The sequence below is a fragment of the Melanotaenia boesemani genome, chromosome 12, assembly GCF_017639745.1.
Source record: "Melanotaenia boesemani isolate fMelBoe1 chromosome 12, fMelBoe1.pri, whole genome shotgun sequence".
In the NCBI taxonomy this organism is placed as follows: domain Eukaryota; kingdom Metazoa; phylum Chordata; class Actinopteri; order Atheriniformes; family Melanotaeniidae; genus Melanotaenia; species Melanotaenia boesemani.
Window position 1 is genome coordinate 26,166,489 of NC_055693.1, and position 15,816 is coordinate 26,182,304.

At 38.2% G+C, this 15,816-nt stretch overlaps 1 protein-coding gene across 4 annotated transcripts in view; it reads left to right on the top strand.

The window, feature by feature from the left end:
- Nucleotides 1-15,816, top strand: part of pard3bb (par-3 family cell polarity regulator beta b) — a 259,283-nt gene that overhangs the window by 49,588 nt on the left and 193,879 nt on the right. For all 4 annotated transcript variants that reach the window (XM_042001255.1, XM_042001257.1, XM_042001254.1 and 1 more), the window contains exons 3-4: nt 2,118-2,271; nt 10,562-10,656. In XM_042001255.1, the coding sequence (XP_041857189.1) occupies nt 2,118-2,271; nt 10,562-10,656 (249 nt within the window). The remainder of the gene's footprint in view (nt 1-2,117; nt 2,272-10,561; nt 10,657-15,816) is intronic.

Consider the following 15,816-nt stretch of genomic DNA (forward strand, 5'->3'; position numbering starts at 1 on the left):
GGACACATCGTTTCTCTAGCTGTTGACACTGTAACACTCAGACAATCTTAGGCTTGCTTTTTTGCTCTTACTCTCTGGCATTTCAAAGGTTTTTACAGTAAAGAACATCTATCACTCCCTCATTACTGTCATCATAATCCTCTCACAGTCCGTATTTCAGTCCCTCTTTCTTCCACTGAGTGCAGTCTTACCTTTTTTTGTCTTTCAACCGTCTTTTCCTTGCATGCTCAGGCTGCAGTGTCACTTTGTTTGACAGGTCTTTGAATCTCCCGTCGGACAGAAGAGAGACGAAATTGTCCCCTGCCTCATCTGGTTGTCCTTCTTTTTCTATCACCTGCACCTTTCAGAGACATTGGAGGGCTTTGTTGAATTTATCAGCACATTTTTATTTTTTTAAGAATCTCTAGCCTCTTTTGAGCATGTTTTTTAAAATTTATTTTTAAATCTTCAAGCTATTAGTTTTGTTCTCCTGTCAAACAAACAGATTTGTAGAAACTGGTTTAAAAAACTGCTGTATCACTCGTTCTTTGTCTGTGTAGTTACCGTCTCTAAAACTTGCTCTTGGAAAAGAGTTGAACAGTAGTTGTTCTAGCTTTGCACTGAAGCAGCTTGTCATAAGAGTTACGAAAAGTTAACCCATCATCATCATAAAAAAATCACTTTAGTTAAATAATGGAACCAAGTTTATATATAAGTCATAAGACAAAACAGCTCCTACAGGTTGAAGAAGGTGTAGAAGGAATTAAAATAAAAAAAAGAGAGAGCAAAGATGGTTAAAATAACAAGCTTGACATAAAGAAAACTCAAAAGTCAGATGAGTTTTGTTATAAAGGGGAGCTGGAGCAGGACAATGAGAAAAATCTGTGTTAGACAGATGGAAGAGGGGTGGGTGACAGAACATGGATGTGTGAGAATCTGAGAGAATAGCTGGTGAGATATGGATGAGAACATGGCGAAAAAGGTGTGATATTGTGTAACTCAATAAGATCCTGCTCCCTGCTTGGTGAGGCAAAGAAAGTGATAGAAAGTGTTTCCACACGATCAGATCCTCAAGATTGTGGTATGTGGAGTTAAAGTCAGAAATGGTACTTGTTTCTGGATTCAACAATTATCCAAGTATATAAAATACATATATTTATCAGGTTAATTAACTTAGCATTGCATTTTCAAAGCAGGCCTATTTTCTCTTTCCCTGCGTAAGCCAACATGTCCGTGTCGACACTCATGATTCATCTAAATGCAGGAGAGTATGTTGTACACTTGTGGGTTTCGGAGCAGCAGGAAGCCTCTGGCTTTGCTGGCAAAGTCCCCTTTCTTTACTCTTGGCCACTATAGACAGCACACACAGACCTACATATACACACACGCACAGGTCTATTCAGCTTTTGCATGGAGGCCCCTAGAACACTGTGTTGACAAGCTACTAGCTATGTAAGGTCTAAACGCAGACTCAGTGCATTACTCAATAGACGGGGATTCCACTGTATAACACGGTTAAAAGCTGGCAGAGTGTCTCACACATGCAAAGGAAACACGAATGGAGTTAGCTGTTAATCAGTAGGACACACACTATTACAGGAATGCTGGGCTCCTTGGATGTCCTCTATAGCGTCCTCATCCACAAGGTAACACACAAGTTGTGTGCACACCCCATGGCTCTTATTTGTTTCTTTTCTTTATTTGAAGAGATGCATCAAGTGGTTCTGAATGTTCATCAAATGTAGTCTAAATCTGGAGACGAGTAAAAACATCTTTTAAACTGAAGTGTTTGTCTTTCTGTGGGGAAACTCACAGTTTTGGTGTCATAGCTGCATCAATGCTAACCCTTTTCAGGGGTCGTTGTCGATTGTCCTTGGCTAAAAACAAATGGATAGATTCTCTCTTGATCCCTTGAGATTGTCATTTTTATGTGAATCCAGCTGCCTTGTGTGATAAGTACAATACTAGTGAATGGTAAAAGAATACCATAGTAAATGGAAAACTTAAGTCAATATTATCAATGTTAATTTCAGAAAAAAGTCCCAACTAGTCACTGTTTTCAAATGCTATCTATAATGTTTGATAGGAGGATAAAATGAAAATAGATAATCAGCTGCAGTGTGTGTTTGTCTTTTTAGCTGATGGCGGTGTATGAGGAGCAGGAAGCCCAGCAGAGGGGCATGGCTAGCACAAGCCTAACCCCCAGCCCTGATCTCCACCAAGCTGAGCTCTCCGTTTTCCAGCCAATTACAGGAGGAGAGATCGAAGTCAATTCTTCAGCCCTCAAGTCAAGTGAGTAATTTTCTTGCTTCATGTTAATTCTCCAACATGTTTCCATTTTTTGTTCGTCAACGCTTATCAAAAAGAGTCTTGTAAGAAGACAGACTGGCAAATATATACTGTGAAGCTCTGCAACTCCTACTGGGCTACCTTTGGCCTCATAAGGCTCATTTATGCTCCCTTTACATGTGTAAATGAGTCCGTTTTAAACGTCACTGCCCTCATACTTTCATGCATCGCATACGTTATCAAGGTTGTCAGCCAACACATCCTCTAGAGTCCAGAGGGCAGGGCAGAATTTAGAGTGCACCTCTGAGTTCTGACATCAGTTGCAAAGAATAACAAACATGGTGTCGGTGGGTGAGATCGTTATAATGCACATTCTTGGAAAGATACTTAAAAAGAAGTAGTGCAGTAGATGGTGGTGGTCTGTGCGGCTACTAAATTAATTACAGCTTCTTCCTCTTCCTTTACGCACTTAAAGGATGCAGAAAACAGACAAAATGCTCAGTATCCGTCTTTTCAGTAGAGCATAAATGGGCCTTTAGGGTGTATTCATACCAGTCCTTTATGATTTGAAGTTGGTTTGCTTAAATATTCTACTTGGTTTTCAGGAGGCGTTATGCGCAAACAAACCCTTTATTAGATCAAAGAAGCAAATTCTGGTGTGTTTAAAAACGAGGGTCTTAAGGTGGATTTGTTCTCGCGCGGCATCTGCGTGCGGTCATTTACAAGATAGCTGACGCTGGCGAGTGTGCTCTCGAGCGTAGGGGGTACGTATAGTTTTGGTGTTGGGTTCCAGTTTCTCCTCCTAATCTGAAGATGGCAACAGGGGTGGTATCGGCCTTTAAACTCATCGGGTTGGAGTTCTTTTGATGGTTCATTCAGTTGCGGTAGGTATTTTCTGTTTTTAAACAACAATGGATTGCAGTATAGTTCTGTGTTTTTATTAGCTTGTGGAAGAAAACAAAGAAATAATTTGATCAGCCTCTCATCAACCTGATCCATTTGGTGTTGTTTTTACAAACTGCGGTCACCACACAAACTCAGGGGGGGGATCCAGATATCCGGAAACTTATAATCCCAAATTCACCAATCATAAGGGAGTACTTCCTCGTAGCCACCTGTGTAGCAGGAGTGCACGTCAGGTCTGAAAGAGGTGTTCGTCGGGCCTCCATGGAGCTGCACAGCACCTACAGCAGTGATGCAGACGCCTCGCGAGTGTAAATCTGCCTTTAGTCCATGTTAATTGAACTAAATACAGCAAATCGGCTTCAAAGCAAAGGGCATTGTAGGTTCAACGCCAGGCATTGTGGGTAGAAATGGCTCACGGTCAAATGTGGAAGAACATGGTAAAAGTTCTAAAAGAAATATGGCCGCTAAGATTTGTTGTAGCTCCATGTTTTGCCTTCTTATGATGGGAACAGAAGTTGTCCTGCATTTACCAATAAATGAGTGAGTTTTCTTTTTCGTTGCGTGTCTTCTTATTCAGTAATTCTTAAAGCAGCTCTGCCTCTGGAAGGGAAGGGAATATGTTATTTAAAAGGTCTGGTATGTTTGAGTATGTGCAGTCTAAAAAAACGAACTCGGTTGTTCTCCAGCTGGCATCACAACACGGCGGGGATTTTTTCAGACGCTCTTTTTAATGTCAGTTATTTGTGTGAAAACAAGCCTGTCTGACTTATAACTGCAAATAACCCCCTTTTCATGTTTTATTACTGTATTACAAAATTACATAAAGTCTAAATCGTGTCATGTAATTAACACCAGATCTTGATTTAGGCCTACATGACAGATGTTCATTCACTTATTTGGACACTTAGATGTTAATTTATAACATAAAATCTAAAAATATTTAAACTAAATGCTGTAAAAAAATTCAAAGCAAAACAAACAAAAAAAAAACAAACACCAATGAGGTAAACGTTGCTGCAAGACATGCACTTAAATTTCAGATCCATGGACATTTTAGCCACAGGAGGCATGCTGTTAACATAATTCCAATGCAGACAAAGGTCAGGATGTGATGGGTGGCACTGTAATGAAAGCAAGATGGCAGCAGCTGAAATGGTGGGAGCTGTCACGGAGATGCACAGTGAGATGTGGGTGAAATTGAGTCAGATGAGGAGAAGGAGAAGACAGGAAGTGCATGTGTTGTGTCAGGCTGCAAAGAAAAAGCTGATGTCTGTGTCTGCTTAGTGTTACCTGGACCAGAACTACGTCCATGACCTTTACTTTCTCAGTATTTCTCTTTTTTTGTTTTCAGCTTGTTCTTTTTTCCCCATTCTCATTCTCCTCCTCCAGCCTTTCTTATTTCAAGTCGTTTTTTTTTAGTCAAATTACTTAAATCACCTCAAACTAGGTACAGTCCGTCTAATCTTTTAATCAGCTAGTTTCATTACCTTTCATACTTGTTGATTTCAGTAGCACTACTGAAGTGTTCCAGTCAGTTTGAAGGGTGAGTCTAACTTCTCCCTGTCCTTGAATTCTGTCAAGTTACACTCACTGTGCGTCTTAGATCTGTATTACCGGTGTTATTCCTTACGGCAGTAACAGAATTGATGTCTGGGTTGTATAATACAACCTTCCTAAATCATGAAGGGGGCCTTCGCCGTGTGATCCAGACTGTGTTAAGACGGGAAGTTTAGTCTGTTTCTGCACGGTCGCCTGTCAGCAGAGATTAGTGGTAATGTGTGACTGTCATGGGAGATTAGAGGTAACAGAGCTCTGCAGACTATCACAGTCAGTGTGAGAAGGTCAGAGTTAGGCTTCTATCACTGTCTGAAGTTTGCCTCCCAGTCCAACCACTTGTCTGCCTCTTACTGTCTTCAACAACTCATTGACTCTGTCTTCTGTGCCTTGTTTCGCCCTCTGACTGTTGCTACAAATCTTCTTTGCCTTTCTCATTATATCCATACTGCATCTCTCTGAGTTTTCTTGCCCACTGTTTTCTCTGCAAAAACTCCCATTCAGTCTTTTGCTCACTCGTCTTTTATGTTCTTGGCCTTTTTGGTTCTTCTTTATATTGTTTTACTTGTAAGCTGGTATGCAGTAATGGTCATGAGAGGGTAAAAGGCAGCCATTAAGTTTGATTTTACTATGCTATAACTACCTTTGTCACTAATCAAAATCCTAAATAAGGTGAATAATTTGCATCAGTTTATTTAGCTCGGGTAGAATCTGTAACATAGCTATTTTCCCTTCTCCAGGCAATGTAAAAGTTTAGCTGTTTATGAAACTTTAACTTGGTCTTTTTTTTAATAATAGACTGGATTTACTGTATTTACCACTTTTCAAATGCTTCACATTGAAGCCATTATTCATTCACTCCACATTCACACACTAGTGGTGGTAGACTACATGTTTAGCCACAGCTGCCCTAGAGCAGACTGATTAAAATGTGGAAGCGGAGTTCAAACCATCGACACTCCAGTAATCGGAAAGACCTGCTCTGCCATATGGGCCACTGTTGCCCATCAAGAAATGTACATACACATGTATGTACACAAGAAAACAACCCATAAGAAAAACAATTACAAACATGACAAAAAGGTGTGCTAACAGGCTGGAAAAACTCATCAGGCGGGCGGGCTCTGTGGTTGGCATGAAGCTGGACTCCCTGGTGACAGTGACAGAGAGGAGAACACTAAAAAACACTACTGGCTATTGTGAATGATGCCAGTCACCCTCTGCACACTGTCATCAGTGCACAGAGAAGCCTGACCAGTAACAGGCTGCTCCTCCCCAAGAGTAGGACCAACCGGCTCAGAGACTCCTTTGTCCCCCGAGCCATCAAACTGTACAACTCTGCATTAGGCAGGAGGGGGAGAAGGAGGGGGGAGAGGGAGGTGTGCAGTCCGCCTGATACAACACATGCACAATAACCCATACAAACAGTTGCTATAACTTATACGTGCAATAGTGAACTGGGAATCTGTACCACCTCTACTGTGTGCAATGCTTGTTTATATTATTTTATTTAACTTATCTTATTGTTATTTATTGCATTCTATTTGTGCTTTTCTTGCACCTTGTTGCCTCTATTTTGCTTTGTACCTGTATATATTATGTCTTGTGCTTATCCTGCTCTTTTCGAGGCCAGATGACTCAACAGTTAAAGGTCCAGTATAAAGGAGATTAGGACATGTGGCACAAATTACAGACTGCCTTCAACTAAATAATCCCCACCTTTTGTTTCCCTTCCAGGTGTAAATGGGAAAAATAACAGACTGAAAAATTTGAAAGGCCTACTATAGAACCAGTGTTTAGCTGTCCCTGCTCAGCCACAGTAGCAACATGGAAGAGGGGTGAGAAAGGTGACACGTTAATTAGTCTAAGGTATTGAAAACAAAAAATAAGTATAAAAATTAAACAGAATTCTTATAGTCTTACTGGGATGGCATGAAAAAAAATGTGTGTATTGCTTTTCTGGCAGTTCATCTTACAACACAGTAACTTTAACTGAGATTACACATTTAGAAACTATTATCAGTGTAGCCATCTAGCATTTCTTGTGCTGACTAGAGACAGCAGGGATGTATGTACGCACATATTTTTAGTGGATTTCTGACTAACATCCCCATTAAGTATTCATTGCATTATTTATTTTTACTCCACGACACACACTCATGACTTGCTGGGACACTTGAGCAAATGGAGTCATGAGCTATTTTGACATATGCACTGCAGTCCTGAAATTTTCCAGAGATGTTTTAGGAGAAGTGGCATGTGAGAACACAAATGTCTGCAGCGTTTGCTCCAGATTTCTAACATAGTTACTTTCCAGCTCCCACGTAAAATCTCTAATATATCACCCAGGGAAAGAATGCAAGCGAGTATCCATGTTGGTAAGATTTGTTGCTGCACACTCTTTTCTGCTTTTCTACTTGCTCCACATTTTCTCTGCACTGTAAAGAAACAGGTTCTTTTTCCTGTTGGTTCCTGCTTTCTGTGTACCCTGGACAGACTCTCCTCTGCTCTCCTTCCCTCACATTTCCAGCTTTGAGAGGGCTTGTGGAGTACAGAACCTCCTGCTGTGCAGCAACTATGCAAAAAGTCTGGAACAAATTGTCCACACATGCTCCTGAACATCTCGAAACATATTACTGAACATATTAGAAAACAGTGGTACTGTTACTAGCAACGATTGTGCATTTCTTACCTTTTCTACCTGAATATGCCAACATTTTTCTTGAAGATTTAAAATCACTTGCATAAGTTAGTTTTTGTTCATAAAATGCCATTCAATTGTCTTTCTGTAATTTTCTTTTGAATTGGTACATGCCCCTCCTTTAGTCCCCTAATTTAAGCTCCTTTCACTTTCCTTTGATTTTACTCTCTTGTGTCCCACATGCAGCCATCCCTCTGTCATTGCCTTTTTTGAGGAGATGAATTGATTAGAGGTTTGACGTAATCCATATACCCCAGCCATTCTTAAGAGCACCAAGGGTCCATTTGTGACAATCAATATATGACCCTACAAATATCATTTGGCATGTCCTTTGAGTAGTCCAACCATATAGAGTTCCCTCCACCCACAGCTCCACCTTTGCTATTATATTCCCAATTGAGCTATAGGCACTTACATGACAGGGCTTTTAATGTATATATAGATTGATGGTGCCTATGAGTGGGGATGGTAAATTTGAGATTTGGGTGTACACCAGGTAATAATAATAATAAGATACTAGTGCTGGGCGATATGGAAAAAATCATATATCACGATATGGATTATTTTATATCACAATAACGATATATATCACGATATACCACAATAAAGTATGTTTTCAGTTATTCTCTGAAAAGTTTGACAAAAATTTCATTGCTAACTTTTCTCCAGCTTTATTTTGAAGTGACATTTAACTGTACTGTCACAAATGAGAAGCATACATTTTAGTGCAGCAATATAAATGTATCAAATGAAAACAGCTGTGGTTGGGGTACAGTAGCCTTCACATTTTTTTCAAAATCATACAGTTATTTAAACTCAACTGTCAAAATAAACACTATTTAATTAATTAATTTAAGGTCTCGAAAGCTGTCCTTCTCATCTATATACACGGGAGCCATGCCTTTACAGATGTAACGCGAGATGGCACATGTGATTTGTTTATGGCGCTGGGACGCCTTCTCATATGACGTACCTTGTGCGAAAGACTGCTTTATCTTCGGCTGGCTAGTTTTTCTTTTCGCAACTTGCCCCCGCTGTTCCACTTGGTTTAGCTCGGATTTTTTGGATTGTCATGTATTCTTTTTCGTGGACCTTCTTAAGGTGATAGAAGAGGTTTGTTGTGTTGGCATCGGGCGCAGGAATAGTCTTTTGGCATAGTTTGCATATGGCCGTCTTCTGATCCGTGTCAGACTTCTTGAACCCAAAATGTAACCAAATCACAGACGTACCCCCTCTTTTGGGTAAAAGTGCTTCTTCTTGGGCTGCCTGCATAGCTGTCTCTATCTGCGACTCCGGGCATGAAACATCAACCTGTTCCGCGTCCATCGTTCAGCACTCATGATTAACGTAAAGCATTTTTCAAACCCGCGCGAGAATCAAAGACGTAAAGCAGCGTCATGTCGCAAAACCACCAGACGGAGTTTCTTTGCAAAAAATCTTTTTTTATTCTTCTTTATTTTCACTTATATAAACTTAGAGTATGCGTAGTGACAAGACAACGTTAATAAAATCGTCGCAGCCTGTTTAATGATATATTTGTTGTAATAATTGATAAAATTAGGTTTGAAACGATAGAAATGATAGAAGAGAAATGGCACGATAGACACTTTTCTATCGTCCCCGCGATATGTATCGTCATATCGCCCAGCACTATAAGATACCTTTACATATTTGTATTTATTTTCTTAGATTTTTTTCAGTGTTGAATTTTTGTCTATTTTACTTTTATCCCAAGCTCCATCAGCAGTACAGGCAGTCTTTTTTATCAGATAGGGCTGATGGGATCTGAAGGAGTCCCTGAAATTTCTTTTTTTACCATTTTACACACACATATCTTCTAATCCATTGCATATTGCTCATTTGGATGTATGAACAGCAGAGAATTGACCGATGGGATATGAATGAACGAGTTTATACGGTCAAGTCTCTTGCGCCTTGCAGATTATAAAATCCCCAAAATCTGCATTTAGGAGTGAATTATTATGTGATCAATAAATTTGGACATATATGAACGTCTCTGCTTTAAGTGGCTGTAAAGTATTGATTAAAGTATCTGAATATAGATGTCATTGAAATAATTGATTTTGGTTTCCTCCTTCTTTGTCAATTTGCCCTACTTTGTTATTTTATCTAAGAATGAAGGCACAATTATTTGTCTAGCACATTTCATGTACAGGACAGTTCAAAGCGCTTTCAGAGCATTACAGATGGTGCAAAGAAAGCATTCAGAAGTGTTAAAAGACACCAACAAATAGCAAAAATCACAAAATCATGAATTGCATTAAAATTATTAAAAGCAACATAAGTTAAAAAGTTACAGTGCTGATTTCCTGCGTAGGTGCAGGATTGTTTTAAACCTGAATTTAAAAAGCATTTATAACATTGCAGCATTTTCATAATTATTTTTTCTTCAGTTTTAACAAATTAAAAGGGTTAAACTTAAAAAAATATATTTTTGTCAAAGCAAAATTTAAAACAATTTTAAAAAATAACTTATAAATAAATTAGGTTGTCATAGGTTTGGCTCTAAATTTTAAAGTTACTAAGCTTTTTTTTTCTTTTTTTTTAAGGCATATCTCATTAACCTGTAATCAGTGCTTCTTTGCATTGATGCAGCCTAATTTCTTTAGTAATTCTGACAACACAAACATAAACATGTCTATGAATGCAGACAGTTTTTTTTGCGTTTATTTCTATGTGAGAACCTTGTGTTTGTATTTGCAGGACTTCCTAATGATTCTTAGGTAATTTAACATTACCATTTTCCACCCAGTTGTCACGTCTCTTGTTCCGTTAATAGCCAATTTAGACGGAGTCATGCTGTGAAATGATGGGAGACAAGTTACAGAAAGCTCAGCTGTTTAAAACAAACAACCCATTAGATTATTACATGTTGAATATCTAAGTTATTGTCATTGTTTTTGTTCCTTTAAACAATATTAAATGCTATGAACATATGAATAAAACATCTGGTTGTGGATATCTCTTTATATTAAAACTATTTTTTACTTTATCTTTACAAGATAGAAAACTTTTGCATCTTATTGTAGGTCATACTTTTGAGACACTGATTTGAATTATCAAATAAACTTTCATTTACTTACTTTCATTTTTTTGTGTGCTCTCCTACAGGCACGCCCCTGCTGGTGAGAAGCAGCAGTGACTCGGCCCTCGGCCCCCAAACTGCAGAGGCTGAACCCTCCTTCACTGAAGACACAGCAGTAATGGTAAGACCACTGAATTGTTTTATTAAAAAAGACACATGTAAAGCTTAAAAGACATGTTTTAGAGTGTGATTTTATTTAAAATATGTCTTCTAATAATGTTAATAAATGGGCTCATACATTCGTATGTGGAAGTAAGTATTGCCCAGTACAACTTGAATGAAAAACCTTTGTTTGGAGCACATCTAGAATGTAGAAAATATGGATATATACATAACCTATATGCAAAATCTAATGAGTTTCACAGTAACTGTATGAAATAAATTATTCTCCTTTTGTCAATAGTTTGTTGTTGCATGCAGGTCCCTAGTTGTTAATCTGACTACTGTATATTGGTTTCAGGGCTGGGCAATAAAAAGATTTAAAAGTTAGATTGAAATTAAATTTATGTTGATCTAGGTGAAAAAAAAAAACACATTTTCAATGAATCCATTGATGAAACACACAGATTTTCCATGAGTACAAACCAGGTAAACAGCAGCCAGTGTGTCTGAACATCATGTCTAAATGGATGCCGTTTATCATGGTGAAACACTGAGCTACCAGTGATCAAGAGGGTTGAATTCATGTGGGGGAGATGTAAGGCGGGAGCCTTTTTTAGACCAGTCTAAAAACATGTAAACCCCTTCAAACATTGGATTCTTTAGTGCAACAGGAACATGTTTAATTAGCATTCGCAGTATCACATTACTTTTCAGGAGACTGTGTTTTTAAAGACACAATATATATATATTTGAAAATCTCGATATATTGCCCAGCCCTACTTACAGTTCATCTGCATGTTCATTTATTCATAATAAAACAGCATATTCGATCTGACTAATGAAAGAAATGAAAACCTAGTTAAATAAATTACTAACAGAAAAATCATCTACACTTTACTCAAGTTTCTGGAAGTCTTACATGAAAAAAAACCAGTTCAGATTATGAACATTTCCTATAACATTCTTGTCTTTTATCTCTGTGAGGGAAAAGTAATGTCTGTGGTTCCTGATTAAAACTTCCTCTGTTTTCTCTGGACTCGCCGTTGCTGCGTCTCCTGGTCGTTTGTGTGTGCGGCTGCGCGCTGACTGGGTCCGCTCCTTTACCATCAGCCGAGTGATGACCCGGGGAGAAGTGATGACGAGCGGCGAGGCCAAAACATAAGCGGCATGCATCTTTCAGGACGACATTGGTCATATAAAATAATAAGTTAATAATTAAGCCATCATTTTGTACGCGTCTCTTCAGGTTGTAGTCTGACAAATGCAACGGTGTCTATTAGAGGTCTCTAAATTAACACAGGACAATTAGTTGGATTGGATCAGAACTTCGATGCCTAAAGCAGCTGAAAAGAAAAAATGAAAAATCAGCAGAACTTGTTTGAAAAATAATATAAATGCAAAGTTATCTACTAAACAAATAACGGCCGAACATCAACATTATTTATCATGTTGGAACATCTTCTATCGGAAAACTGTTAGATTTGTCTGTTCCGTGGTTAAAAGGGGCATTCTCGTCATTCAAGCTGACGCATCTGAGCGGGTCGTCTGGCTGATACCCCGGATGATTGCCCGGGTTTAATGAAGTGAAACCTCTGCACTAAATAGTGCAAACCCACTTAGCTTGTTCCTAATCACAGCACAACACGGCAACTCTTCTACTGAGTGTGTTCACCAGTTTCAGCCGTAGCCCCAGAATTTGGTTAAATTCAATGCGAGTTGCCAACAACTCTTAAGTTGGACTCAAGAGTCGTGACTAAATCATCCACCAGCTCCCAGAGACACCAAGAGACACCAAATGTTATAAAAAACAGAACTTTTTTTTCCGCCAAAGACCAGTGCTCAACACAGTGAACAACCCAATCTCAATTTCGATCAAAATAATTGTGATTATCATTTTTCCCATAATCAAGCAGCCCTGTTGCAGTAAAGCAGCCCTGTTGCAGTAAAGCAGCCCTGTTGCAGTAAAGCCCTGGGCAGCAGAAGTATATTGAAGAAGTAAGCTAATATTACTGATAAAAACCCACCACTGTTCAGTGGCAATGGGCTTGTTTACAGAGTGTTTTTTTCTTTTTAGAAAAAAAAAAAATACAATTAAGGATGTTACTTGTGCTATAAAAATAGTATAGTAGTGAAAGTTAACTTTCATTCTACCAAACTGTTTCTATCCAAAATAACATAAAATCCATAAAATTTCACTGTTTGGTTGCTAGGAGCGCATCTATTTAACCCCACACACTGACTCTACATCCCACCTCTTCCCTCTACACATGAAGCAAATCACTGAAGCAAAGCTTGTTGGGTTATACTGTTGCTACCTGAACATTTTAGTCTTTTAAGAAGCTGTTTATAAAGGAGGCATCTAGAGAAAAATAAAACAACTTCATGCTTCTCGTTCCTGCTGTAGGCAGATAGAAAGAAGAGCTTTCACTCTGCCAAGTATGTAGGCAGCCAGTTTTACCAATAAGTTGCAAAGGACTAAACTACAGTCTCTAGAGTAAGTACAGCAGTCCGGTGGCTGCAAAGGAAATATGCAAGTATGATCTGGCTTACATAATACTTTTAAAATGTAAAAATAACTCTGCACAGCGATGTAAAAGAAAAGCATTACACTTTGACAGCTTGGTTAAAGTTTGTATCGTGTAAAGATGGAGATCAATCAATAAAGAAGTTAATACTGTGATAATTTTTTAGCTTATTGCCCAGCTCTATTTGGTTATTGGTGTGCTCTCACATTATTTTCAAGGTTTTTTTTTTCTATGACTTTTACAGGTAAAACAATTAGTTAAATTTTTCATACCAGTATTTTGGGAGTTTGTATAGGTTCAATTTGATTAACTTTAATGTATCATCAGTTTTCCTTTAGTGCTGTTGTAATCTAATAGACTAATTACCAATAAATATTTTAAGCACATTAAGATTGTCTGGGGGAAAACACTGATTTTAGTGACCCTGTGGCTTTTTTCTCTTGCATAATTTCTATGACAATAACAGCACTTAAACAACTTTTTATACAAAGCTCAGAAAATAGAAATGTAATCATATAATCTTGTTAAGGACTAATGTGGATGCTGCTGCCTTGGTGATATTTTACCTTTTGAATCTTATATAAAAAGACAAAAGTCCCACATCAGATGTGTGTTTGTACCGACACACGTAGTGTATGTACAAAAGCCTGAGACATATGCCACACATTAAAGAAGAACTGCGGTTGCTTAAAACTCCTTTTTATTGATATGATACAGAACAGTGTCATAATATATCCAGTTAAGTGTTAAGATTTGTTTTTGAACTGCACTTGTTTATATAACAAATGGGTAGATACACTCATTCATAAGAATACAAGTACAGTAAAGACTAATCTACTATTTTAAATGAACTATTTTAACTCTCAAGTGGGATGCTGACACAGGTCAGCAGTGTGTGTGTGTGTGTTCGTGTGTGGTGACTATATGTAATTAAAGGTTTGGGGTAAATGATGCCTTTAATGTCTTCATGTCTTCTCTTAACCCGACGCATTTTGTCGCATAAGGCTCCATTAACGAAGAAGGATGACTCTCGAGTGTCTCCCCCCTTTCTCTCCTTCTCTCAAAGGGCAAAGGGCAAACAGTCTTCTGCTTGCATCATCTGCTCTTTCCTCTTCCTCCTCCTAACAACTGCTGATCTCAGTTTCACATCTGTCCCTTTTTCAAAGTCTTCAACGTTATTGCGGGACCAGCTGTCGCACATAATGCGACATTGAAGTGTTTATGTATCTGCAGAGCGGGAGCAGCACAAGGACAAGATTTTAAATTTGCTTTCAGGACATGACATCATCATCGGCCCCTACAAAACGAGGTCACCCCTCAAAGCGTTTACTTCGTTTACCGTCATTACCTGGAGTTTAACTTACAGTACAAACTTCAGCAATTTCCGCAAATAACATGTTCTAATTGTTTGAACTCAAACTGAACTGTGAATCAGCTGGCTCATCTCATCCAGTACACATTTCCCTTTGTTATTGTAAATGTTGCTTCAGACTTAATTATTCACAAACTATTTTAGTCCACTCTAGATAGATTTTTCCATTGCCCTACCGTCCCTACCCATTACAAATGTGAATAATTACAATATAGCCTACTTTAATAGTATTTACTCAGATAAACATTGTATGAATGTGGTGATTACAACACGTGATGCTAGTCGGATAGAGTTTTCATTGCTTCCTGTAGTGTTACTATTTCATATTTTCCATACGTTGTTGTAGCCAGAAATTCCCTCAAGTTTGTTTTTGACATTAACTCCCTGCTTGATTGGACTCTTGAGCGGTGAACCTCCCACCCCAGAGACTTTTCACTGGACAAACATCCTCGTTTTAATCACACAGTATTCCCCATAGAACAACTTGTTTGTTAGGTTCAGTTCTTTTGGGGACTGACTGGTTCTCAGAGTTGGTCAGTCCTTTTCTACTTGTTACTGAAGGTGAGCCAAGATGTTTGTAAAAACACAGCATCTACACTGTCTGCACAGTCATTAGGCTCATTTTTACAACTTTAAACAACATAAACTTGATGTAAATTGAATTTGATCATTTTTAAGTCATGTATGGTCTAAATGAAGAAAATGTTTTTCAAACTGATGCAACCCTGTTGAAGCTTGAACACTGGACAATTAAATGTTCTGTAGTAAATGGCGAGTTTTAAAGACAGACGTAAATTGCACCGTTTTCAGAAACAATAAACAGGATGTTTAAAAATCCACTGCTGCCATGTTCCACAACTGCAGCTTGCATGACTTATTAAAAACAAGGTGAAGTACAGAGAAGTCAGAGTGCTCAGAGATGGTCTAAGTAAAAAAAAGAGGCTGAAACATGACCATCAACAAACAATATTCATAAGTTAAATGTCAACATTGGGCTGAAAAATACTTGAAGAAGTTTTCTTTAAAAGGTCTTATGGATAAATAGAGACTGCTGATGGACTCGGTAAGAGTAATAATCACTGTACGGCTCTACAGGTGAAACTCAAAAAAGAAGAATATTGCACACAACTCAATTTATTTAGGTAATTCAGCTTAAAAGGGTAAACTAATATATAGATCTATTACATGCAAAGTGTGATATTTCAAGCATTAATATTAATGAATTAATATAATTTTGATGATTATGGCTTTTAGCTTATGAAAACCCAAAAATCAAACTCAG